The sequence below is a fragment of the Chelon labrosus genome (genome assembly GCF_963514085.1).
Source record: "Chelon labrosus genome assembly, chromosome: 20".
NCBI classification, from domain to species: Eukaryota; Metazoa; Chordata; class Actinopteri; order Mugiliformes; family Mugilidae; genus Chelon; species Chelon labrosus.
The window spans coordinates 19,666,883-19,693,548 of record NC_140353.1 but is presented as its reverse complement, the minus strand read 5'-3'; the positions used below and the strand labels follow the sequence as shown (position 1 = coordinate 19,693,548).

The following is a 26,666-nucleotide window of genomic DNA, read 5'->3' as shown; positions in this document are numbered from 1 at the left end:
ATCTGGTCAGTGGTCAAAGTTTTTTTATTTTATTTTGGACGTTAATATTAGATGACATATTACTAAACTTACATTTAACTGCGAAATAAACAAACAAACATGTCGACAGATACATTTTTGGCTGCCAAAACATGTTCTGGACTTCGCCCTTTAGCCAAAAAAGCTGACAACGCATGGGGCATTTTGTTCCTATGGCAACAAAACTCGCGCACAAAGACAACGTCATCATTCCGCGTTTACAAGCAAGATGGCTGCTTAGTTTGTCTGTAGCCTACACACTTGTTAAAACTTTTGTGTTTTTGGTCGGGAATGAGTCGGTACTTTATTCGAGCTCGTCAAACTTTTGCCTCATATAGTTTGAAGATAGCTTACAACTGATACAAAATGAAGTCGGACGCGGAAGAGTTAATGCCGAGGCTGCTGCCCGTGGAGTGTGGAGCCAGCACGGGGGACCTGGACCTGAATGGACCGCCGAGAAACCCACAGGAATACCTCCGACAGGTCCAGTACGTCCACACTGAGATACTTATTGAGTGTGCTACACTGATACTGCCACCGGAAATCGTTTATATAGTGTATAGTAATAGTGTGTGTGTCGTGCATGATTCGGTTGTATACCTTTATTTACAATTTATGCTGTTAAAACACTGTTAAAAGTCTTTTTACCTTCTATACCTCTTCTAGTAATCTGTGTTAGTTAAGCCAGTATGGCGGCTTGAGTGATGTGTTTCCTTTTCAAAAGGCTGGAGGCGTCATTGTGTCCAGAAGTGGTTGTTGCTCAGATCGACCCCAAGAAACTGAAGAAGAAACAAACAGTTCAAGTATCTGTGAGTAAAAAAACGCAGTCTATTGCTTGTCTTTGGAGCTGGGAATTATGGGACACTTTACAAGAAAGGCTAAAGCAGACTCTACCTGCTAAGGACACTCAGGTCCTTCTATGACTCTGTATGTGGCATCTGCAGCAGCATCTCAGCAGCAGACATAAAGAGACTGGACAGACTGGTGAAGTAGCCCGGCTCTGTTCTGGACTGCTCTCTTGAGCCTGTGGAGGCGGTGGGTGATCCGATGATGGAAGCGAAGCTGTCATCCCCAATGGAAAACCAGTCCCACCCCCTCCATGGCGCTATAACAGCACTGGGCAGTGGATTCAGCAGCTGGCTGCTTCACCCACCTTGTGTAAAGGAACGTTACCTCAGGTCCTTCTTTCCTGCTGCTGTGAGGCTGTACCACCAACCCTGCTCCCAGTAGACCACATTCGTAGAACCACTATTGTATCATATAATGTTTACTTTCCCTTCTCTTGTCTGCACTGTCCTTAAATAAAGGATTAAGGATAAAGGATTATCTTATATGATTGTTAATAGGACTCAAAGTAAAGAACACCACATAAGCTGGTTTAAAAGCGATTACAAACCTTAGTTACAGACATAGAGCTGTGATGAATATGTCCTCTGTGTTTCAGGTTGCAGGGTGCCCTGCTGCTCCAGCAGGTTTCTCCCCCAGCCTCAGATGGCAACAGCAGCAAGTCAGTAAATTCTCTGATGTCAGACAGGTAAATGAATGAATGCTTCTATTATCTATGCCCATTATCAAATAAATGAGCCCATCTGAAGATACTAGAGACCACATTCGTGTTCCCGAGCTCCAAGTCCAAACATTTGGTTTTTGTACTGTGCTGTGACTGCACCTCAGTGCTTAATTGTGTTCCCTTTCATGTGCCTCGCGTTTTAGAATGACAATAAAAACCTTGAAACCTTAAACCTTCCTTTTGTTGCTTTTTATTTCTTTCAGAGCATCGCGAAGAACAGGAAACACTGGAGCAGCCAGACTCTGGATGACAACGTGCTCTTGGTGAGGAGGCATCACAGACTTCATTCAGTCGTTGAACACATATTGTACTGCGCACGTTTCATATCAACATATTGGATGTTTTAGCCCGAGTGCACGTGCTCCTGCATAGACTCAAATTAGTCTGATTTCGAGTTTGTAAAGTGATGTTCACATATAGTTCCAAATCTGTTGTTAATCTGCCTTTGTTAAACTGTAAGATAAACCTGCTAGAAACAAATCCAGTTTTTTTTTGCGCATAAGTAGAAAAGCTTTATATTTGTGAGAAAATGTGTACTATTATTTATTGCAGCATGAAATATAATTAAACCTGGTGGGTCGCAGAAGAGCTTGTTGCAATAGTTTGTATTGAAATGACAATGGAATGGAAGCATTGGGACTGGATTGTCACTGTCCAGCCAGATTCAGGTGTAAAGACTTAGTGTGGGGACTTTGAGTGTTATATGTTACACAGCACTTATTTGTTCTGAGTTCAAAATATAATATCTTTATGTATGTGTGTTTTGCAGCCAAAGCTGACAGATGAGGAGGGCTGGAAGAGGTTTTGTTTAGGAGAGAAGGTTTATCTTGGCACCTCTGCCAGCCATACAGATGCAGATCCGGAGCCAGCACTGGATTATAGGAAGGTTGTATGAATCTTTATGTGTGAGCACACAATGAAGATGTTAATTTGCTAAAACACACTTTTTTTGATGGCTGCTTTTGTTTGTGTTCAGGTGGGGTTCCCTCCCTTTCAAAGCATTGTCAGCAGACTAAATCAGGTAAATGGCCTTCACATTTAGACATGTATCACACTCCAAACTGGTTTCAGTAATCCTATATTTTCTCCCACCACTGTGTGTCTACAGTCCACGGTGCTCATGGTGTTGGAAATCCTTATCAGCTGGTTTGAGGAACGAGAGTTTGTTCCACAGTTGGTGAGTCTGGGACTAAGTCACTCCTCATTTTTTCTGCTGGTTTCTACAATTGTTTTATGTCATGTTTTATATTGTGTCACTGAGGACATGTGGAGAAGGACTAATCTTGTTTTCAGTAGCTATTTTTATTGACTCCTCTGCATTATAAATACAAACACAAATGGTTCAGTTCACTCACATTTGTTTGTTGGTTACAGGGTCGCTGGTTGTACGCTTTGTTAGCCTGCTTGGAGAAGCCTCTGCTCCCAGAAGCCCACTCATCCATCAGACAGCTGGCCAGGAGATGTGCCCAGCTCCGCAGCACATTGGTAGGCTCCCATCTTACCATCCTCCATGCTGCAACACCCATGTACTGTACTCAATCTGCCTTTTCTCTAAAATCTACAAGCATTAGCAGAAGATTCAGATCCTTTACTAAAGTCAAAGAACCAATACAACAATGTAGGAAGAAACACTCAAAAGTTAAGATCTATATGAAAAATATAAAGCACACAGTGTATATATTAGCAGCAAAAATGTAGTTCAAATATTGGATTAATACATTCTGTTATGCACTATATGATGGGGATGTTCTGATGGGTATCAGCAGACCGATATCACGGCTGATCAGGCAAATGATAAGATATAATGATTGTCAGACGGAGCACGTAGCAAAGCCACATCCTTTGTATTTGTTTTACAACTGCTGTAAATAAGCCAAACGCTAAAGAACATGACTTGTTATCTGGAGGTACTTTACAGAACCAAGAAGCAGTTTATAATGCTGGTCGAAGCAGAACTGTGATTTAGTATTGGCTGTGACAGTGAAAATATTTATTCATTAAGATAACTATACGTGTTAGCTGGTCATTTATGTTTGTTAAAACCATCCAACTCCTAGGTGTTTTAGTTTTTAGTTCTTGTAATGTTATTTATTTTGCACAATGAAGAAGCCTCAACTGGTGTAAAATATAAATCTTTGATAGCTTGGAGGCAGGTATTCTGTTCTTGGAGCATTGCAAAGCTATTCAGCTGTCCAGCATATAGGCCTACATTAGATTGATTTTGAAGTTTATTGTACTTTACCACTTGCACAGTGCACTCAATTGAGAACAGAAGTAAGATAAGACTTTATGAATAACCAAGAGAGGAAATGTGAGAATGTGAGAAGTTGTTTGTTGAAACTGCTAATTTATACACTCTGATCTGAAAAGTGACGCTGTTCTGCTTAAATGACTCCGCAGGATAACCAAGAGGATGAGAAACTGCCTGCCCTCAACCTACTCATCTGTCTTGTTGCCAGGTGACTCCAAAAATTTTGTCATTAGTTCAAAAGTGTGACAACGGTCTGCATGTTTAGTTACACATAATCAAATATGAGAGTAAGAGCTTATGACCCAACAACTAATATCCAAGGCTTACCATGTTGATGATTTCTACTGTGGTGTAGATGTACTCTACATGCAGTTACGTTGACTTCCTCTTGTTTGTCCTGCAGATACTTTGAGCAGAATGATCTTGCCGATCAGCAAGAATGAAGATGAAGCTGGACAGTTACATGACTTTCAGCATAACAACATGTTTAGGAAAATATTCTCAGTGCTGCTGAAAACAGTGGATCCACGTCAGGTTGTGGTCTCATGCTGGCAATAAAACTGCATCCAAAAGGGACTGGATCATGAACACTTTTCTGTTAGCAAGGAAATTTGTTACTTGAACAGACTTGTGTTCATACAGCAGAAAAGAAGGCTGTGTTCATTTGGTTTCTTTTACAGGACAAGTGGAACTTGTGAATTTATTGGTGACTTAGCCATTTGCTGTAAGATTTGTCTATTAAACTGATTTTTGAAATAACTTGACTTGTGGACATTTCTCATTAAGCGTTCGTAGTTAGATCAGTGAGTTTTTCGTAACTATTAGACTATGGCTAGAAAGGCTAACCTATTGAACTTGAATATTCATGTTAAAAATGCAAGATTTGAACTCTTCAGGTGTGACATTTTAGTTTTCTGCAGTAGGGCAATACATTTGTGAAAATAATTCATTGACTCACATCCATTGATACCTCACCTTTAATTTGAAGCAGATTATCAGTCGATACAAAAAAAAGGAAAAACTGTTTCAAAGCCCAGAGTATGAGCAAATCATACTCGACATTGGTCAAACAGTGGAGATAACAGCGCTGCCACAACAACTTGAAAATACAACTACTGTATGTGAACGGTCACCATCAACAGCCCAGCCTAAGGCATTATGATAAAGATGAAAAACAGAAAAATCAAAAACATTTCTACCTCATCGTGCCACAATAACCTTTATAAAACACAAATCTGACTGAGGATAACTCATCTGGATTTAAAAAGATCTCCATTAGTGTCTCCTATCTGAACTTTTTAGCCAGGGGTCCAATTAAAGACAGTAGAACAGATTTGCTCTGCAAGGTGGCCAGAAGGGCCGTTTCTCTGCCAAGCAAAAGGAGCAAGCTAGGAGAAAATAACCAGCCATTGTTTTCAGTTCAATTCTGATAATGCCATATTGACACTGAAAAGTCCTCCTATGTTAAAAATTTCAATGAGTCTAGGTGAAACGTTTTAATGAGACATACTAGTTTAAAAACCCCTGTCATGAATAGTTGGGAGATTAATTTTCTCTGCATTTAACAGCTGAGTAAGAACCAGATTAGCGTCTTTTGTCCTTCCTGTCTCTATCTTTATGATCCCTATCGCTCCGGGACGACCTGCCCCTCCCTTCCTCGCTCCTCCTCTTTCTCCTCTCCTTGGATCCCTTTGAGTCCCTCCCTCCTCCGCTGCTCCCTCCTCTCTTATGGTGACTTCTTTCTTCTCCTTTCTTCCTGTCCCTGACTCTATCCGACGGCCTCCTCTTGCGCTTTCCACTGTCTCGGCTGCGACTTCGGCTGCTGCTGTTGGATGAAGAGGACGATGAGGACGAAGAGGATGACGAGGAGTGGCTAGATCCGGAGGAGGAAGAGGAACTTCCGCTGGAGGAGGAGCCGGAGGAGGAAGATGAGGAGCTGTTACTACGACTGCGGCCCTTTCTTTGTTCTTTTTCCTTCTTCCTCCCTCTGCTACCATCCCCATCCTCCTTAGTAGAAGTGATGACAGGGGCCTCCATGGAATCAGGCAGTTTTTGTGAGACTTCTTCCACCGTCTTTGTTTGTTCTGCCTTGTTCTCCACTCCTGTGTCCTCACCCTTAAACCCACAGATGTTGAGATCCTGTGCAGATGTGGTGGAGATGGTTTGGGGTTCTGGGACTGGAGAGGTCCCCTGGGTCACAGGAGATGGCACTGCTGGTTCCCCTGCAGTGTGGCTGGGCTGGTGACTGGTGGCTGGTGGTACTTGAGTGCTTATAGCTGGTTCAGGGGACTGGGTGTCCTGAGTCTTTTCATTATGGATGTCTGCGAGTCCCTGCTTACTGTCCTTTTCAACCTCCTCTTCCTTACCCCTGCCCTCCTTCTCTTCCCCCTGTTTTCCCACCTCCATCTCCTCTGATCCTGGACTCACCTCCTTGTCTCCCTTGTCCTTCTGATCCTCTCTTTCCTTCTTCTCCTCACCCCCCTGCTCACTAAGCTCCATCGCTTCCTCCTCTTCCTCTACCTTCTTCAATACTTCCTTCCCTCCTGCCTCTTTCTCCTCCCCTTCATCCCTCTCTGTCACCTTTCTATCCCCCTCTTTTACCCTTTCCTCCTCTTCATCCTCATCTTCCTCCTCCTCTTCCTCCATCTCTACACGACCCTTATTACCTGTCAGCTTGACTACCTGACCTGCTGGCTTACCCTCCGTCGGTTGCTCCATTCCTGTTGCCGCTGTGTTGCCATCCTGCTCACGGAGAGGCTGACGCCTGGGGCGTGACTCCATCTTGCTGAGGTGTTCGGCAAATGCCTCACGCCTCTCCTCAAACACAGCTGCCCAGTAAAAATCACAAACGTACAGGTTACAGATTTATCAATGGACATTACTGCAACATATTAAGTGCATTTCCAGAATAAGAAATCTACTGACCGTTTAGTTTCTTGGTGGAGTCATCGAGGAGTTTCTGTGTTGCGGAGCACATTTTTCCAGGCAGATAGAAGATATGAGGCTTGGTCTTTGTGCGAATGTATTTCACCAGGTGATTATTGTGGCTGGTCCACTCCTCTTGCTGTGGACGGCAAAAAAAACAACAACACTGTTATATATACACGTCTTAAAATTAAAGCCAACCCTACTTTCTATTCCAGTCTTACAACTTTTCAATTTTATCAACATTTCTAGAATTATGGCAGAAGATAACCTGCAACTATTATGCTACAGAGACAAACTGCCGATGAATATTATGACATACAACTGGAAGCTACATAACAGCTTCTAGATGGACTTTGTGGTGATATTAGTTTGCCAGGATGAGATCCCATGTGAAATGATTTAAGAAAACTAATGTAACATAGATAACTAGATCATATTGGCTTCTATTTCTAGGGATGTTAAATAATATTTTCTTACTAGTTGAGCTAATTCCACTTTCTGCTCCAGTAGTCTCAGCTCTGTCTGCTTGGCTCTCCTCTCTTCAAACAGCTCCCTCTTTTCACTCTCCACCTTCTTTCTTTCAGTCTCAGCCTGAACCTCGAGCTTCTGCTCAATCTCTGAACGTCGCTTTTGCTGTGGGGTCAACAACAGATGACAGTCGCAAAGAGTTAAAAGGAAAGACAAAGACCTACAATTCAACACAATCATGGCAGTATAAGCAGCTGTATTTCTGTGTCAATAATTAAAAGGAATGCTACTGTGAACACAATGGTAACCACTTGCATAACCTGAAACTACACTTCATTGAGAATTAACCTCAATAACAAAAGACAACATCTAGGCTCATCTGTGACATGTGAGCGATAAAACAGCAAGATGATGACAATCAGCTGAACAGTTCACCAATAAACAGGTCAGATTTCCTCACCTTTTCTGTAGAGACGTTGGACTCCTGCTTAAATTTTTGCAGGGTCCCCATCAGCAGGCCAAACATGCGCCGATTCCTGTCCAAAACCACAAAAGCCCAATGTCAAAGACAAGTCTCAGCTGTGCAATCATTAATGTTCCTTAATATCATTGTCATTCACTATTCAGTAGATGCAAACAAACAACTGATCATAACAGCTCAAGGCTTGAACTAGCCTACCTCTGTTTGCCCCTCTCATCCATGGTTTGATCCTGAATGAGATCTCGGCGCGTTCTCTCCTTGGAGGTAGCTACTACAGACGACTGCAACGCCGGCTGAAGAAAGCAGAAAGCATGCAGTGAGTCAGTTTGTTAGGGCGCTTTTGTCTTTCACAAAAAATGCTATTACAACATGTCTTAGCAGTCAATCATGATAATCTCCTTCTGGGAGATACAACTATTTTGAGCCACTGATGAATATCAGCTTTCAAAAACTGACCACCCAGATGTTAGTGTTTATTATTATTGTTGACCATTAACGTTCAAAGAATTTTTTTCCAGTTACCACTCTGTTTAAATCAGTATGTCCAACTATGTCAAGATTCAAGTCGTTACTATGCCACCAGATAAACCTGTAAACCTGAGGCTCCTTGAGGATGCACTATAGAGCAGCATTACCAAAGTCTCTTACCTTTTTGACATCGTCATCATCCTCGGCATCGCTGTCGTGACGCGAGTCTCTCCTGGCCCTCTGGTCCCCTGCCAACCTGCACACATGTGGAAAAAGACACACAAAATAAATACTCCACCAAAATGCAAAATCCTGCTTTCATATGTACCAGAGAGCCATTTTATGCCGAGTTGATATTTATAACGTGAATATTAAAAATCAAGACCCCACCTCAGCAGGGCTCCTTCAATGTCCCTCTGTTTGGCAGGGGGGCCGCCGCTTCCAATGTCCGAGAGACTACGCCTGAGGGGAAAAAAAAAAAAGACAGGAAAATTAGGTCTTTTACTAAAGAGCGCCCACATAAATCATTTCGACAGTTTCATTTCAACCACCCCCGTACGGGACAAAAAAGTATCATGGCGTCTTTGGTCGAATCGCTGAATTTAGCGGGTTACCTGAGCAGGTTGACTCCTCTTCCTCTACCTCCTCCGGGGCCTGCTACGGGACCGCCGAGCCGACGGGTCTGACCCGGTCTGTAAACACAGCAACAAAAAAGATGAACCCAAAAGTAAAATCAAACTTACATCAGTTAATATACTCTGGTTATTAAGAGTTTCGCCCTCCTGATATTACTTAACAGGTGAAACTCGGACAACGCCTCCACTGGGGCCTAAACGTAGCTGAGCCACTGAGCTTAGTAACCCACTCCTGGGTTATGCATGTATCGTTTTTTATTACGTTTGTGTGGTTAACTCAGCATTTCTGACACACACATGGCGAGCTTATATAGAGTTAACCATTTAGCACATAAAAGCAAGGAGGGGGAAATGTTTGCTAGTTAGCCGACTCATGCTAGCCGAGCACACGTCGCTTGTCGTCTGAACGCTACCAACGTTGGTTAGCTTATCCCCAGAAATGCGTAAAAACCTTAAATAAGCTTTTGTGCATCTAACCTTGATTCATTTGGATCACGTCCGGTCAGTTTACGAATATTATCGTCCACATTTTTCAAGCTTTCCTTGGCTTTTTCGAGCTGGTCTTGCAAACTCCGCACCGCCACCGCCATCTTGCCTCCAGTTAGCGCGAATCACGTGTCCGTCTTCTTCTACGTTCGCCGGCTCTTCTCCATTGGTTCAAACGGGACTTGCCATGCGACGTTGCGGCGCACTACCGCCCCCTGCTGCTTTGAAATGGAGCCGTTAACGTTTTATTCAGCGTACACGTATCCGACAGAATAGATTTACTGAACAGAAGTAATACAGGGTCTACAGGGGGAACATTTTACTATTCAGTGAATGTACTCTGCTGTGGATATATCATCGATGGTGTGTCATTTCTCTAGGTTCAGCTTTGATTCATTTTCTCTCTCTGTATCTTTGTAGTCTTTGTATTTTCTGATGCCATATGGTTTCTCTTTCTGTATCTTTGTTCTTCTGTTGTCTTTATATTTTCTGTTTGCCGTCATGTGGTCTTTTTGTTGTCTGTGCTCCCTCTTTGTCATTCTTAAATTGTCTGCTTAGAATATTGTTCTTTGTAGTGTCTCTCTGTGGTTGTTACATCTCTGTGAACCCTTTGCATGATCATTTTGATTCACATTTCCAGTAGCTTTATATATTTTGGCTTCACTATTGTGGAGAACGTGGAGTCAAGGCACAATTCTGGCAATTTCAGTTTGAATAATAATAATAATTATATATTTTTTTTTATCTGCAGATCAACTTGTTCTAGTTGCTGAAGCTAAAAACTAGCCTGGTGTAGGCATGATTTCATTATGCAGTGTGTTAGAGAAAAAAAAATATCTCTGCAAGTATTCAGAGTATTCCAACAACCAATCAGAACTGTAGTGTTGTGACCAAATTCAACTTCATTGCGCTCAGATGACATGTATGACTATATCACCGCTACTATTTTATCCATCATCGCCGAAAGCCCACCCAATGATTTGACTGGCCCAGCAGATCTTTGCCAGAGCACAATCAGTTCCCAACGGAGCGACACCAGACCAGCTTTCTGCAGCAAGAATTTTGAGAGCAGGGAAAGTCGGGCTGGCTCCCAGGCGAGCTAAAACAGCAGATAAAGACAAAAATAAGACACCAGAAGCAATTGACTTTTTAATGTTTTTTTTATTCACCGACTAAAAGAAGAGAAGCATTCATTCAACATTTATTCAAATCAACATTCGGCAGGTTGACCCCTCAAGTGTACGCAATCTGTCAGTTAAGAGGTTTTACATTGAGGTTTGTAATGCATCCTCCCTTTTCTCCACAATACAGCCATGGATCAACACTGTTCTCAACGATAAAACGGGTCCTCTTAGATGGAGAGGATTCTCTTTCCCTGGACATTAATCCAAAACACAGCTGGGAAGATTCCAAATAACTGTTGTATAGGATTTTAGACTTAAAATTCATCAAGGGTTAGTCAGGTCCTCAACTAAGATACGTTTATATATCTCAGTATTGGTGGGAATTTGACAGAGCTGGAACTTTTGGTCCGAACAAAACGTAATATATTAAATTTTTAACCACACCTTTTGAAAGCTGTTCATATATTTCAGGTGGGTAAGAATGCAGACTTATTTTAAAACCTCTGCATAGATCACATACTAAAGCTTTAGGAAGCTTACCGAATGTATATGAAGCCGCGTTTTGGATCAAGTCCGGTTCCCTGCTTTCAGAAAAACGTAGAACCCAGTGCTATGTGCTCACTTTAACAAACAGAATCACACAGGAACTTTATGCTCAGAATATTCAACAACAATGATGGTAAAACCATTTCTGCAAAAAACATACAACAACATAGCTCCTGATTTACAAAGTCTGTGTGATTTCATAATATACTTCATGTTCATAAATTGAACCCGGACATGTGTTGCATAAGAGTACACCATGGTAATGCATTGTTGAAACCTATACAAATATTCACTGTGTGACTTTATATATCTATTTATATAGTTTATATTTCTTCCTCTATGGTTTTCTAAAGACGCAGCCGGGCGCTGTCAGCACTGCTTGTGCCCCTTTGTGGCCACTAGTAAGACTGCTGTTATTGCAAACTGTCCTGATTTTAAACAAATGCACAACATTCGTACCACGATAAAACTGGGGCCGTCTAGCCAGTCTCACAGAGACCAAGAGTGAGCCCGCCGTCACCGCTGCTGTCGCTGGGCTGGCTGACCAGAATCAAAAGATCTTAAAATTAAATGATAAGATTTCATAAATCATCATAAGGCCAAGTATTGTCATTGCAAATTCTTATTACATCTTCATTTCTACTGTGTGATAGTGAGAAAAAGAAAATATAAAAACTGAAACAAAAAGGAAAAACAAATTAAGTGAGTGTGGATTATATGCATTCCTCTTGCATAGTTGTGAGGCTGGACCGGGCAGCAGGCCTGCCTGCCTGGCTAATTAGGAGGTTTGGCTCTCCAAACTTGACAAGAAAGACTTTGTTTACCAGCCAGACACATCAGAACCACAGTAGCTGAAACCTAAATGAAGACTGCTGGCTGACACCAACTATGAATGTCCATCAGTTCCTTGATTATAGCCAAGCGCTGCAAGAATATCAGTAATGCGCCAGAGCTACTGACACAACTGGCCAGGTTATAAGATCAGTGCCATTTTTGACAGTATATGATAATACTCTTCATATCCCATGGAGGCTGAGATTATCATCATGATCATCACATACCGGCTAGGAAACCGTTTTAGTGTCAGCCAAGTCTGAAATCGAGAACTGGAGAATCCAAACTTCCTCTCAGTGTGAGCCTCCCCTTCACTGAGAATCTAGCCTCATACACAGATCTATATCTAATACACAGGACTGATTTTATACCAGTGCAATGCACATCCAGTGTTTTTCTCTTACTGAAAGATATCAGGATGTTAATCAGATCTGCCACATTCTCACAAGAGCGCAGCACTCTGAGAGACCATTCAGTTTACCGGTAGTACTCTATGGTCGTAGCATTTAGATAAAAAAACAACCCCAAAACAAATAGAAGATTGTAATGAGGAAACCCTGTCTCTTCAGAAACATTTAACCATTCTATTTTTAGGTTTCTTTTCCGGCACATTGCAAACATCCTGGTAGTTAACATTATAAACACTCACAGTTGGCATCGAGTCTGAGCAATGATCAAAGTGGATATGAAAGTCTGATGAGTGTCTGCCTGTGGCTCTGTGTTTAGACTGATGCAGATCTGACAGTCTGCTGCTTTGGTACTAAAATAAGACACACTCCCTCCTCTCTGTGTCAGTGGTTATTGGTATTGGCCAGGTCTCCAACCCCAATTCTTTGTATATGGGCACGATCATACAAACAGATCCCTGTATCGTTACAGTTCTACAATCACAACAGTGTTAAACACACCGTCACTGGCAGCGGACTCAGATGGACTTCATTAGAGGCCAGCTCTGTGGATTCAATTACTCATCAGGCCTTGCTATGTTCCGGGAATACTCTATGAATGCACAAAAAAAAAGAAAAAAAAGAAAAAAACTCAAAGGAAAACAGGAAAAAAAACCAGAAAGGTCAAAAGGGCAGGTTGAACTGGTTACAACCACTTAAATATACAGTAACTGCTGGTAATGGTCTCCTGAATAACTGACACCCTCTCTCATGTCTAGAGCCTTCAGATCTGTGATTCTTTTGGCAGGACTGATTGAGAATAAGGCCCTGCCTGCTGTGTCTCAGCCTGTCTGTGTTTACACAGTATAGCATAGTCAAAAAACAAACCTCTGTCTGCACACGGTGTATAAATAAACTCAGCCCACACTCTTGTGTATCCACAGTGAATATATATATACTGTTACTTCTGTGACTAACCCCATGCTCCTCATATTTAACACACTTACAGTGTGTCGCCTTCAGTCGTGATTTATTTTTTTTTGTGTACCGGACACAAAAGGCCCCAGAAACGGCCTCAGGATGCTGAAGCATGGCATCGCAGATACATCCGTTAGAAACACAGCTGACCTTTGAAAGAGCGACACACTCTACACGACCACTTCTAAATGGTATCACACCTCACCTCTGCTCAGACCAGCTGCTGTTCTGGTGTGACTCGTCAGTGCTAGCTGTGTCTTCGATCCCATGAAAAGTAAAAAAAATATAGAATATCTGTATATAGAGTCTAATTTTCATGCAGACGCTGTAGCCATGTAATAAACTTTTTGCTAGTCAGACGGCCTGAGCGGCCCCCCGTGTGGAATGTCCTGTCCCTAGCAGATCTTTAGCAGCGAATCACTTCAGAGCTCCAAAAGCCCAGGAGTAAACACTTCCTGTCGTATCTAACCTTGGCTTACGGGCCGTACAACACAACACAGCACATCAGACACACTGGCCATTGTCCTGGCTGGGAAGCTGCTGTCTGTCAGAAAGTAACTTCTGGAAGCATCTGTGGGAGTGTTTATATCCCTGACATGTTCTGAGATTGAACCAAGCGCTTTGTCCCCTTCGCCTTTAGTTTTACATTCACTCACTCCTCACAGTGTAACAAGTGCTGGACAGGAAAGAGAAAGAAGTAGGAATATGGTAGCGAGCGGTCCAACGCCAGACCTCTCTGCTTAAACCTCTGTCACAATGAAGAACTGCACCACACTGGACTGGACTGGACTGGACAGGCCTGGCAACATGCACTGTGGACCCTGAGTGCCATTCAGAGGTAAGAATTTGGCCACATTGTACAAGTCGTGCAACGATGCTGCTAACCTATAAGTGTCGTGTTGAATATAAACACCCAATAATGCCTTCCGAAACACTTATTTTTCTTAACACAGAGTACAGCCATTAACACAAGATGGACCAAACCTTTGCTTGCAGGTCTGCTTTGGTCTGTTTTCACTCCAACCGTACGACAAGACTGTTGACATTTTACCAGGTCTGGCACAGAATGGTTCTAAGTAAAGCAAGGTCAGGGCGTAGACACACAAAGAGACTATTAGTAGACGAGAGTTCAGTGGAAGATACTCGGAGAAGGAGAACAGAAAGTGTTAAAAGGAGGTGTAGAGCAGAAAAAGAACACTGAATCAGCCTCCAGCCAGTGTGTGTGTGTGTGTATATGCGGGCACTTCAGATAGACTTGTGTCTGGGTTAAGTCTGTTCCACTGTGGTCTTTGGCAGCTTAGAACACATCAACGGAGGAAAGCAGATCCAGTGACTCCTAATATTCACGTGAGAGAGCTAGAGGCCTGAGCATCGTAACTTTCCATTCTCCTCCTTTTGTTTTTTTAAAAGACCAACTGTACCCTGAGAACGAACGATTTCTGTTCCTGCTGCGATGGGAGTGATACTACACGGCTGATCATGAGCAAGCCCCCCCCACCCCACCTCACCCCACCTCCCGACGCACACTTACACACAAGCATGCAGAAAATGTCAGACGGCTGCACGGGCTGACAACTTGTTTACATACACTTATTCACACCTTTCTACTGGATATACATGAAAACTTGCGCAGCGAATACAGGCACGCTCCGAGAGAATTTAAAAACCTTAGCCACTGTAGCTGGTAACGCCGACTCCCTAAATAGTGAACTAACAATCACAGCAACCACTAACACCTAATACAGGGCCATCGCTTGCGGAGAGCTGAGGTTTAAAAAGCCGTGAGACTCCAGAGGCTTTCAGGCACATGATGCTGCTGTGCTGCAACCATGTTTGTCCCAGAATTGCTCAAAGTAAGTTGCCTTGCCGAGCGTAACTTTGTCTCCGCTCTTCTCTCCTTGCAAGGACAGGAAAAGAACTCTCCACGAAATCTTCATAAAAATCTTGGTATGTCTCCACCTCCAGTTCTGTGGCGTAAATATTCTATGACTATGAACAGTACTTTGTTTACATTTTGACACTGGGAACGTTAGAGCTAAATCAAGTTTCTAATGTGCTCAAGCTTACTGTATCTGGCAAACATCACACCCCCTCCGTTTATTCTGGGTTGAAACACCGCAACAAGGGCAAGGCCGGACGACCCAAACAGCAAAATCTGATTTCTTGTGTGGAGCCAGGAACATCTAGAGACTTGAGAAGACGGGAAACAGAGGAGGAAGTAAAATCTGCTTCTTTTTAAAAATAGTTGTTTGTAAAAATCCGTTAGCTCAGCTGAGATGAATATTTTGTCTGACATTACATTCGACTTAAAAACTGCTATGATTTTTTCCACCCCTTAAGTGGCTTTTATCTATACACAATACAAACACTAACAGATTAAATGCCTCACATAAAAGAAACAAAGTTGAGCTCTTAAAAGAGATGAGAGGGAAAGTGAGAGGAGAGGAGGGGAGAAGGAAGATAAGATAAAAACCAACATATTTTGGTCTGAATGTGTCATGTTGGCGTTTGTGTCCCCTCCAGGTGTTTGAATGTACAGCGCTATATACAGCCACACACAGCTTTTAAAAGAAACTCCTGGTACCAAAGTGCATTTATCCTGAGATATGAACCAAGGACTACAGAGATTATCGTGGCTAAACCATCAAGGTCCCTTAACAAACGGAACAAACATTTGGTATCAAGAGGCTGATCATTAGGACCAGTTCATTCTGAAGCTAGCAAAGTGCTGGCACTGTGTGACGCTGGCTCCATATCAGGGAAAAGATAGCAGGTCAGCTTTGTAAACTATATACCTTGATATGGTCCATCACAGTCTACAGTGCCGTTGTTCTTACCTCCACAAAGCCATGGTGTATACAACGATGTCTGTGCTGATGCCACTTGGGAGGGTACTTTTCTGACAGTAGCCCGTTCTCAGGAAAATCAGCTAACAAGTCCCAAACTAACTTGAGTTTTTCTGGTAAAGTCCCAAGTCAGCTAAGGAAATTCCTTACTAAGACACAAGTGCAGCCGTCATAACCGCCAAGCAGTCACAACACTGGAGAATCACATGTTGCCACACTGGACCCCAGTTCTCCACAAATGATAATCATATTTCTCTGAGCAAAAGCGATACGGTCCACTCTGGCTGGCCTGTGCCACAAACATGGCAGCATTTCCACAGAGCATGGAAAGCATTCATTTATTTGAACAAAGGCATTCCCCTCAGGAATTTAATCAAAGTCATGCCTTGCTGAATGAATTCTGAAGAACAAGCTCAGCCAGACAAGATCCGCCGTGCCAGGGAGAAATCATTTCACCCCAGAAAACCGACCGCTTCAGACATTAATTAGGCCCAGCAGGTCCTCTATTGACAGCACAGATTTTTCCACCAATCCACAGCCACTCTCTGTCCCCAACAACATCTACTGGAGATTGAAAACACGTGCAACGAGCAGCTTGCACGTTTGCCATTCTTTAGTCTTTATCAACCTTAATCTTTGAAAACAAATGTATGATTAGGTTTGCTGACCCTCCAACGGAGCCGGAGCGAGGGTTTATCGGATGGCAAGATAAACAACATCGTCAACAACGACAGCAACTGTATCGAGAAAACGAGGGGCTGTTTCCAAGGCAACTGTGACTCAAGAGGAAAAAACAAAAAACAAAAAAAAAACAACAAAAAACAAACAAAAACTACTTTTTCTCACATTAGCTGATTGTTTCACACATCCTGCGCAACATCAACACCACTTTCCTCGTCATAGTGATGTTAAAAGCCTACCTGAGACTGACAGCGAAGCACTTTTTTCGCCACAGACGTGAGCAACATGACCCAGAAACCTTGCTGCGTTGTAGGTGCCATTTCTGTCGCAAAAATAAAAAGCTGTCTCGGCTGTCAGTGGAATCTGCAGTACGTCCCACACTCGGTTATTAGGCAGCCCTGGGAGATTTCTGCGCCAAATACAGCTATACAATAAGCATTCGATACAGAACAAAAAAAACTAAGCGACTGGCCAACAGAAAGTGTGAGTTAAATTACATGCAGTGCATCCTTTTCTTAGTCATGAAATGTTCCACTCCAAAAAAAAAAAAAAAAAAAAAAAAACGGGCTCCAGACTACAGTGCTGCTGGCCATGACTGCAAAACCTGGGTTTGGAATTCGCCACACGAAGCTGTTTCAGCATGGCATCACCAAGAATCTGGAAGCAGTTACAAAGCCTCTCAAAACCCAGACAAATATGGCATTATGGAACATGACCCCCCTCTTCTCTTAATAACGCAAAACTATTCGAAGAGGTCTTTGATCTCAGAGCCCTTCATATCATGGTGCACATTCCTGCTCTTTTCTTTGACTTCATGTCATGGTTGACTTTGATGCTTCCACGCCTGAATGTAATAAGAATGGTGCACCAAAACGACTGATGACATCTTAAATAGAAAAGGGCTCTGGAACCAGTCATACTAACCAGAAAGGCAGATATATTCATCCTGAATATAGAAAAATGCAACAGTTTACTATCGGCTCACTACAGATCAGTGGTATATTGTATTGCGGGTGGACAGATTGTGAGATAGTTTGGCTCTGACGGTTGCTAAATGAGGCTTCCCATTTAGACTGGTGAGGTTTCCCAAGAAGTCAACAAGTGAGCAGGGTGGGAAGTGGCTTGGCGGCAATCGTGTAACAATATTCTCCGTAACACCATCGGTAACTGCTTGAAACCCTTACTAAAAAACCTATAGGGTTTGAAATGCAACTCTCCTGACAATGACCTGAGTCATGGAGTGGACAAGGCTGTTGCTAAAAACTGCATTAGGACCGATTAGCACAAGCCAAAGTCAGCCATTATACAGTGGAGGTTCCCACCCTGCTGGTAACGCTCTCAACCTAGTGGACAAGTGCACAAGACGCTCCTTCAGAGCAACAAAAGAAGCAGCTATGTTTGTATTACCTAGGAAGTCTCTGATTGGTAAGTTTACACTGTCCAGTGGGAGTGGAGTTGCTGGAGTGGAGCTCCACAGAAAAACACTTTCATAACTAAAGCTAATAACTTGTGTCTGAACACACATCCCCATTCAAATCCCTATGGGTCATCACTCAACCTGCCTGTCTTTCCTGTTCTAGCTGTGAGCAGGATAATAATATATCTGTATTTAAATACACACAAAGCCTATACGGACAAGGGAACCACCACGCGGGAAAAACAAGATTATACACAGAGCAGGGAGGGATGGAAAACAGTCAAAGAAAAAAAAAGAAAGAAAAACAAGAAACTAATTAAAGTTACACAATACAGAGGCTCTGGAGGTTATTAAGGTGAAGGAGAGAGCTCTGAATACTTGAGGGCAAGACCAGACCAGACTGGGCTAAGTGGGCGCTTGAAGCAGCAAGACGACCAATTGCAGCAGACAAATTAAAATCTGTGAAGTCTTCCCTGTAGTCAGATCAGAGTGATATTCCTTCAAACTGAACGAATAACATAATTTAATAGAATGGTCAGTTTGAAGGTTCTTAGTTGCAAAATATCTTTAAAACGTCAAAAGCTGCATCTGTTTTTCTAAGAAACTAAATAGAATGAAAAGGTAAAGCAAGAAAACAGGGGATCTACTGGAAAGTGGTAGGACTTGATTGTGTGCTAAAACCCCTGTGAGAGAAACGCAATATAAAATTAAAATAAAAACAATCCGCTCACATCAGATCACATAAATGTAATTTATCGATTGTTGCAAGATCCGCTTTAGATTTGTCATTTCTGTCTGCTTTTGGCTCGGTTCAGCTGACCTGGACTTTGTTGGTCTGGCCTGGTCTTGACACTGTTTAGGCTGTGACGTGTTGGGTTAGCCGTTCTTTGTCTACATGCCCATGCTGAAGGCGTGCAGCTCGCGGTGGAATTGCTGGGTGGGTTCAGCCAAAACCAGGCTGGAATCCAGGCAGGGATGCCAGACGCGGCCTAGGCCCAGCGAGACCTCCTTGACCAGGTTGTGGACTGGGTCGCCCTCCACATACACCGATTGGTCCGGGTCGAAGTCGATGCTCTCCTCTGAGACAGTCAGGACACGGAGGCTGGAGCCTCGCAGCCGAGAGATGGCCACCAGGTTATGAGACCAAATGGTGTAACCTTTAGAGAGAAAGAGACAGATCCCTGAGCACTGGACTAATCTTACAAATACTACAGATTTATAATGAATATGCTATTCAGCCTCAGTATAAGACAACAGACTGTGAAAAAGCGAACAAATGAAAATCCTATTAACTGGTGAATTAACCATTTCTAAAAATAACTTCCTTTTTCTTTTAATCTCTTCCTCATCACACATAATTGCTCATACAATAACGTCTGTAGACCAAAATGATCACGCAAGCCTAAAATACCGTGTAAATAATTAAATAAACAGGAAGTAACAAGCAGTAGAGTCAGAACTGCAGAAGAATTGTGGAAATTAGTTTGTTCTGACTTTTAGAAACTAAACAGTGTTTACAGCTCACTGCAATACCCCCATGACTTCCATATAGCTTTAGAAAATAATCACTACAGACCTCTAGAAAATTAGCAATTCAGCAAATCAATTCTGTAAACAGTCAATTTGATCAAACCTAAACCAATGCGGTTCACTCCAAGCAAGCTTGGATCAATTTCTCCATGTCACTAGATTCACCTGTATACCACCACAATGTAGTACAAACCACGCACAGAGAGTAGGTCTCCTTATATCCCTAAAAGAAACTGAACTCACCATGTATCACCAGTACAGCCAGCTGAGTGCATCTCCATGCCAAGAGGACCAAAGGGTCTTCATTGCGATTGCTGCTGAGGTCAGGGAAGTTGGTGCCATCCCTCAGGAGAAGAAAGTGAGTCAGCGTTTTGTTATACTGCTGAGAGATGAGTTCCAATGTGGCGTCGGTCACCAGCGTGCTGTAACTGTCGAGGTGCAGGCGCTCCAGCGGAAGGCTTGGCTTTAGGATTCTGAGGAGCTCCGAGCTGTCGACCTCCAGGGCCATGATGTACACTCGCAGGTTGGCACTCACACGAACCTGCGGGATCACGTAAGCTCGATTGATATCTGGATACTTGCCGACGGCAGCCACAGTTGACTATTGTTATGCTGATGTTCCAGCAGAGAAACTGCACTTCAGTTCCTTACTCTAGGTTTTCATTCACTTGTAACTGCTTGAATTATTCACACAAAAACGCATTTCAGCAAGAATTCTGCAGCAACCCGAACCAAACGCAAGGAAAATCGTAAACTGTTATATTACCAGCGCCTTCCAATCGTCTTCTGTAGCTGTTCCTTCTAATGGCTTGAACTCCAGGGCGGCACCGCTGAGCAGCAGGGAGAGACGATGCAGTGGAGTTCGGCGTGGAGATGCCAGCAAACCGCAAAGCTCGGACGTGAAGTCAGAGAAATCCAAAGCCAGAGAATGAAGGTTAGAAAGACGATCCAACTCTGATGGTGAGATGAGGGGACCTGGGAAGAATTTATTAAAAAAAAAGTGAAACGCTGTCAGAACTTATAATAAGAGCTAGCTTTGTCAGAGTTTTCCAGCACTCTATTATTGCACACTACTCTATTATACTTCACTATTCACACAGGCAGATTACCAGACATATACATACCTAACTGGTGGTCAAGTAAACTCAGGTGCTGCAGGGTCTCAGCTGAAGGGTTTGACAAGCAGGTTAATGAACAGGGAGTCACCAGACCCAGCATGAAGCTACAAGACAACCACCTCAGCTGCCTGCTGTTGGATAACAACTCCATGAACAACTGCTGGATTCTGTTGAGTGCAGAGAGGAAGAGAAATTTAGAGAGAGTTCATCTTGAGATCCGATCCCACTCCACAATCATCTGGTCAGTAACAGGACTGAGTATTGATACTGTCGACCGCCGTTTCAAATCAAAATAGACTAGAATCCGAAAATATTTCAAACCCAGCCCTAGTCAGTAGAATATTCTAGCAGCTGCTGTCTCTAATGGATAGCTATCTAATGGTGTATCAGAACCACATGCGGCAACTCTTCATTGTTTGTGCAACACAAATTCTGAAACAGGCTGTAAAGTCTTAAAGCATGCACATATGTACTGTAAGCTGGCCACTTGCGATCAGATTACTCTCATAACCAGGTCCGAAAAGGGCATTAACTTACATTTCATTTGCACTGTGTGGCTAATTTAAAGCTCATTATTAAATTATTGCATTTGCTCCAAATCCTCCAGACCTGTTGTACAAAGCAAAGCATGTACAGCACTTATGTGCAGTGACATCTCACTTTCATGTCATATCACCTACATCCTACTGAGCTGGAAAACAACCTCATGACAGTTTGACAGCTATAAAAGAGTATCGCATCAAAAAGTAAAGCTACTGAGGCTCGTGAAGATCTGTACACTACCCAAGAAAGCAGTCCGTGTCTGAGTGGTCCTGAAATTGACACATATACACACACACACACACACACAGGTATACAGTACATTGTGTAAGAAGGTCTCTTCGGGTGAATTCTGAGACAACCCTGATGACTCTGGGGCACTGATGCGAGCATAATTTCTGATTAGATCAGATTCTCAAATATTTTTTAGGGCCAATGTCTGCCAACCAGCCTGTTGCCTAATGGATTATTTATAGACCATGACATCATCGTTTGCAGCTCTCAGTCTTTTAACAGTCCCACAGGGTTTGTTGGAATCCACAGTCTGTACCTTGCTGCGATGTATCTTATACATTTTGTAAGCAAAAGGCCGGACAAAAAGAGAGTGTGCTATTCCGTGTATTCTCTAACCAGATGATGTATCTGATGTATTTTTTAATTTTGAAACTGAATTATCATTCTGAGACACCAAACACTGCACCATTTCCAAACCTCCAAGGGTGCCAGAAGTGCCATTTTGCATATAATACTTAATCTCGCCCACGTGCACGACTAAACATCCAGTACCGAAGACAAATTGTTTTATTAAATCATGCTCTGCATTCAGTTGCCAATGTAATACTGCGTTACATTCTTACATAAAATATCATGTCACGCAATTCTAAAGAAAACTGCCCTCGTCGTCAAATGTTCAGGCTTACTCATTGATCTTTTTGTCCCCCTGGTGAATCTGGTGCAGGTTCGAGCTGTCTAATAGCCCCTCTTGCTGGAGAATGAAGGTGTCTCCATACAGGCTGAGCTTCTGCAGGTTTCTACAGAGTGAAAGAGACAATGTTAGAAATGAAACAAAAAACCCCCAATGACAGATTGTTCTACAGCAACAACACAGTCTGCTGATGGAAAGTCCGTGACATTGCTAAATCATCTATATTCTACCTTTGCATTTGTTCTTATCCGACACTCATGCAACATGGTAATTATCTGTGGAGGGTGACGTCTGTTGTCTGTTTGTTCTGTCAACATTTGTGCAAGTCATTATTTCAGTAAGTTGGTTTTCCCACATAGCACACACACGAGGGATGCTCTAAATCAACAGAAGCAACAGCAAGTAAGAGCTGAGCTTTCCTTACCGAACAGCTTATATTAGGTTCACCTGTTAGTTAAACTGCAGCCATTTTGAGGAATTTGGCCTTGGATCTGCAGACTGTTGAGCAGCCTTCTCTTTTGCACAGAGCTATGGCTGTCCTGCACTTCGCTGCACTGCTGTCTACAGCCCTTTATACCCTGGCACTTAAAATAGATTGGCGAAGATCAAGCAGCAGGCTATATGCCAAAATTTGATGCTATAAAAAATTGATGCAGTCGATGTACGCACAGAGGTCACGACACACACGAACGCTTTCTCCAACATCAGTGTAGAAGGTGATATACTCAGCAACCACAATGTGTGCCACATAAGACAAAAGGCTGCTTACAAGGTAAGGCATTGTGTTTTATGCACCGACTTCCTTTATATCAGCTGAGCGGAGCTTTGCAGCCTCATGTGCAACTGCTTAGTGCCCTCAAAAGGGAACACTGGGTTGTTTTTACCCATTCTGAACGCATGCCAGTTGAGCTGATCAATGTGTTTATCAAAAGAAACACACACTTCTCTAGTTCGATGAGGGCTGACGTTAGAAACAGCTGTTTTCTAATGGTTTGTCCTGATTGGTGGTAAACGGATCTTGATAGGGGGTTTAGTGCATAAGAAATTAGCTTTAATGTTTGGAACAGACAGGAAAAGGTAATTCTGTGTCCCGTTTCAAAAAGGTTCGTGTTATCTGAGATACTTCTGAAGCCCTGTCATCGCCATCCAATATTTCGAAAAAACATCAGAGACTGGAAACGAGTCCACTTCTTTCGGGATTGGTCTGAAATGAAACAAACTCGACAAGCATACCAGCATCTGGATTCACCTGATTTAGTCACATTTCAAAACCATGTTAGAATGAGTGTAAAGTGGAGCAGTGACACAGGTGAGGTTTCGTCTGTAGATTTTTTTTTTTAAAGAGAAACTGCTCGACAGGATGAATTCAGACAGCAGATAAGGTTTCCGCCCCCTCAGCACGACCAAGACATACAGTAGGCTCACAGCTTTGGACAGGAACCATTTCCGTACTACAAAGCATTGTAGAGAATAATAGAGCACGCCGGAGAAGTAATGGTAATGGGGGGTGCTGCACTGAAATCGGTTTTATCATTCAAACGCTTCCCAAAATAAACGTGCACAGCCATGATCCAAGTGAGGATATTTTTATGCACGCAGCAGTACAGTATAAAGCAACATGCCGCAGCTAAATATATCCACAAACACAGTGCATATATGTGTGTGTGTCAGTGCTGATATCAGCAAGTCATAGGCAACAAAGCCTTCTCCAGCGACCACCAGTGCTGCATTGTATGTGCTGGTGTGGACAGCAATGTAACATGGCAAAGCAGAACTGGCAACAAAAGAAACGCAGAGCAGCGTTTGACTGGCATTGACACCGATACACACATCATTGTTTGATGGAGGCAAACGTCGCACTAGGCTGTGACACACCGTTAAATGTCTTCGGATGCGCGACGCTGGCTGCTAGCTCCACCGCAAAGACATGGCACCATTACGTAACTCCTAATGCCAGGGTTTGTTTATAGCTAACTAAGCTAGCTAGTTGCTAACTCACTGCGACGCAACAAATAACCGTGAAATTTTAAACCACGGGAGAATGTGTGGCGCGAACCCCCCAAAACCGAATAAAAACAAATAAACCCTGCTGTGCATTCAGTGTTACCTGTTGTTTCGGACGCTGCTGAACACACACAACACCTGGTCCAAGTAGGTAGCCATGGCGTCTCTCCATCGCTCCGAGAGTCGTGGGTCGCTGTCGGGTTCGGGAGGCTGGTCCATCCTGTTGGACGACGGGTCGCTGTTCAGGTGACTAAGATTACCTTCCACCGGCGCGAGGTCCAGCTGCAGCTCCCGCACGAAAGAGCCAAACTTCCGCATGAGGAACTCCAGCTTCGGGGTCTCGTCAGAGCTGGAGCCGCTGCCGTTACAGCCGCCACCTATCCGCAGTTTGAGCTCGGTCCACAGTGCGGGGTAGAAGAGGCACTCCCTCCATCGCGAACAGACGGCCGAGGCCCGGAGCTTGTCTCGGTCGGACAGAAAGGAGAATATGTGCACGATAAGCTCGCTGGGCAAAGCCATGGCTCCGACACCCCCACACAGAGCCATGGCGAGCTAAGATAACCACTGCCTGAAAGCCAACCAGCTACGAAAGAAATGTTACAACCGTTGTTTAAATCGGTGCCGTAGAGGTGAACTCCAGCGACGCTTCCTCCCCTCGGTAAAAACAAACCGTTTTTCAGGTTTGCCTTCAATACTATTGGAACGCACCACTTGTTGTCAAGGCGAGGGGAGCAAAACAATATAAACAAATATTAAAAAATAAATCAGCTCGAAATTGTGTCGTTACGTGTATTCGATGTGATTGTGATGTTACGTATGAAACCATATTAAGGCTCTCGTGAAAAATGTCTCTCATTCGGGCTAATTTGTGATGGCATCGTTTGATTGTCCAGTGAATGGTTTCATCCGGAGAGGCTGTTATTTTTGCTATTCTGCTGTGCTCCGCGGGAGGGCGGTATTTCTCGCCAGTAAAAACTCGAGCCAACACGTGATCTTTATTTTGGAGTTATTTCTACCCGGACACACCCCTCTAGTTCACAACCACTGCAAAGGCAGACTGCATGGAGAAACCAAAACAACGCCAGAGGAGAAATGATAGTGACAACCCTATGAAAACTGCTGTCAATCCCACGAGCAGCAGTACTATTTATGCAATATAGGACTGCAGTTTAATGCAAATTTCAGTCAGCTGTGCACCACACCTCCTCTTCAACATATCATCAAAGAGAAAAAAAAGGAAAAAGAAAGGATGCACCTCTGGGACTGGAAAGCCATGATTTAAAACAGAAATGGTGCACAGATGTCTCTGTTTTAAGTAATCACTCCTGCAGGATCCTTATATAGGATGCTGCTTGGAAAGGGCATGTGTGATATGAATGTGTAGTCTGCCTTTAAAATCTGTTGTTTTCCCCTAAACATTATTTATCAAAACAGCACTAGCTCTTGCAGATATCAAATATGCAACACGGTGATTACAGCTCAGTCTCTCTTCCCATGCAAGCCACACAATGTATAATTTATAGACTTAAAAACGGGATGTAATCACAGTGATTGTGGGCTCAGTGAGCAGAATAGTAACTCGGTTCCACTTATTGCCACAAGATAGCAGTACAGTGAATCACTACTGCTCCATTCTCTTCTAGTCACAATCACAGATTTCCAGACAGATTACGTGGGGGGGGGGGGGGGGGGAGTTGAGGTGTGAAAAAAAAAAAGAAGTGATGAAGAGGTCTAAGTAGTAAGGCACCGAAATAAAAAAATAGAATTTAGTATCATCATCTCTTATTTGACATGGATAAAATTGGCATTTTTATCTCCCCATCAATCCATACTTAACAGCCTATATTAAAATAGTGAAAACTCTCTGATTTCAGTTCTTTGTAAAAGCCCTTTGAGAGTAATTACAGCTTCGAATCTTCTTGGGTGACATGTGAGTCATGTCCTTAGGGTTGTAGAAGGAAGTCTCCAGCTTGACTGTGATCCTCTGGAGAGTCTTACCATCACCATTAGTGTATTTTCCACTGTGATTTAGGAACGGAGGACGCTCTCTCGCTGTCAACTGACTCTTCAACCCAGCCCACATTCCAGACAGAATGATCTCGCACCTCCAGGACTGTATCTCCAAACTGAAGCCCTCAGAGCCAAATCAGCATAATTTGCATCTCTCCCTGGATTGTCAGGAAGCTGCACGTTTGTGTCTCCACCCCCTCACACCGGTCAGATCTTCAGATAAACAGACCAGGTGTATGCAGTGTTTGGGTCCAGAATGACAGGACCGAAGGGGACCTCCTTCATCTTCTCCCAGATTTTGGAGGACAAGTTGCCAAGGTGTTTGGTCACCTCTATCAGCGCCACAGAGAACAATTGAGGTTTTGACAGTGAGGACTGAGCGCTGGCTCCACTCTGAGTGGGTTTTCCGCAGGTGTCCTTCA

General features: G+C 43.2%; 3 protein-coding genes across 3 annotated transcripts; 1 reads left to right on the top strand and 2 right to left on the bottom strand.

Annotated features, from left to right (window-relative positions):
- Nucleotides 1–223: 223 nt before the first annotated feature.
- gemin2 (gem (nuclear organelle) associated protein 2) lies at nt 224–4,598 on the top strand. Its single transcript, XM_084569257.1, has 10 exons — nt 224–506; nt 743–827; nt 1,463–1,552; nt 1,792–1,851; nt 2,358–2,474; nt 2,565–2,609; nt 2,697–2,765; nt 2,963–3,073; nt 3,989–4,047; nt 4,243–4,598. Exons 1-10 carry the CDS (start codon nt 385–387, stop codon nt 4,280–4,282), a joined length of 798 nt encoding a protein of 265 aa, XP_084425383.1. The 5' UTR covers nt 224–384; the 3' UTR covers nt 4,283–4,598.
- A 202-nt stretch (nt 4,599–4,800) lies between these two features.
- pnn (pinin, desmosome associated protein) lies at nt 4,801–9,455 on the bottom strand. The gene is made up of 9 exons (XM_084569256.1): nt 9,297–9,455; nt 8,799–8,876; nt 8,575–8,646; nt 8,365–8,440; nt 7,915–8,009; nt 7,696–7,771; nt 7,245–7,400; nt 6,765–6,903; nt 4,801–6,667 (listed from the first exon to the last, which is right to left on the bottom strand). Exons 1-9 carry the CDS (start codon nt 9,407–9,409, stop codon nt 5,424–5,426), a joined length of 2,049 nt encoding a protein of 682 aa, XP_084425382.1. The 5' UTR covers nt 9,410–9,455; the 3' UTR covers nt 4,801–5,423.
- Nucleotides 9,456–14,687: 5,232 nt separating this feature from the next.
- On the bottom strand, nt 14,688–25,033 carry fbxo33 (F-box protein 33). Its single transcript, XM_084569003.1, has 6 exons — nt 24,338–25,033; nt 22,226–22,336; nt 20,772–20,932; nt 20,414–20,622; nt 19,891–20,188; nt 14,688–19,274 (listed from the first exon to the last, which is right to left on the bottom strand). The coding sequence occupies exons 1-6, from the start codon at nt 24,778–24,780 to the stop codon at nt 19,009–19,011; spliced, it is 1,488 nt and encodes a 495-aa protein (XP_084425129.1). The 5' UTR covers nt 24,781–25,033; the 3' UTR covers nt 14,688–19,008.
- Nucleotides 25,034–26,666: the final 1,633 nt, after the last annotated feature.

Coding starts and splice junctions, on each gene's coding strand:
- gemin2 (XM_084569257.1), top strand. CDS start 385: ATGAAGTCGGACGCGGAAGAGTTAATGCCGAGGCTGCTGCCCGTGGAG. Junction 2,475..2,564: donor CAGCACTGGATTATAGGAAG/GTTGTATGAATC, acceptor GTTTGTGTTCAG/GTGGGGTTCCCTCCCTTTCA. Junction 3,074..3,988: donor CCCAGCTCCGCAGCACATTG/GTAGGCTCCCAT, acceptor ATGACTCCGCAG/GATAACCAAGAGGATGAGAA.
- pnn (XM_084569256.1), bottom strand. CDS start 9,409: ATGGCGGTGGCGGTGCGGAGTTTGCAAGACCAGCTCGAAAAAGCCAAG. Junction 8,647..8,798: donor AGAGGAGTCAACCTGCTCAG/GTAACCCGCTAA, acceptor TTTTCCCCTCAG/GCGTAGTCTCTCGGACATTG. Junction 6,668..6,764: donor CTCCACCAAGAAACTAAACG/GTCAGTAGATTT, acceptor TTTACTGGGCAG/CTGTGTTTGAGGAGAGGCGT.
- fbxo33 (XM_084569003.1), bottom strand. CDS start 24,780: ATGGCTCTGTGTGGGGGTGTCGGAGCCATGGCTTTGCCCAGCGAGCTT. Junction 22,337..24,337: donor AGCAGCGTCCGAAACAACAG/GTAACACTGAAT, acceptor TTCACTCTGTAG/AAACCTGCAGAAGCTCAGCC. Junction 20,933..22,225: donor GGGGACAAAAAGATCAATGA/GTAAGCCTGAAC, acceptor TGCACTCAACAG/AATCCAGCAGTTGTTCATGG.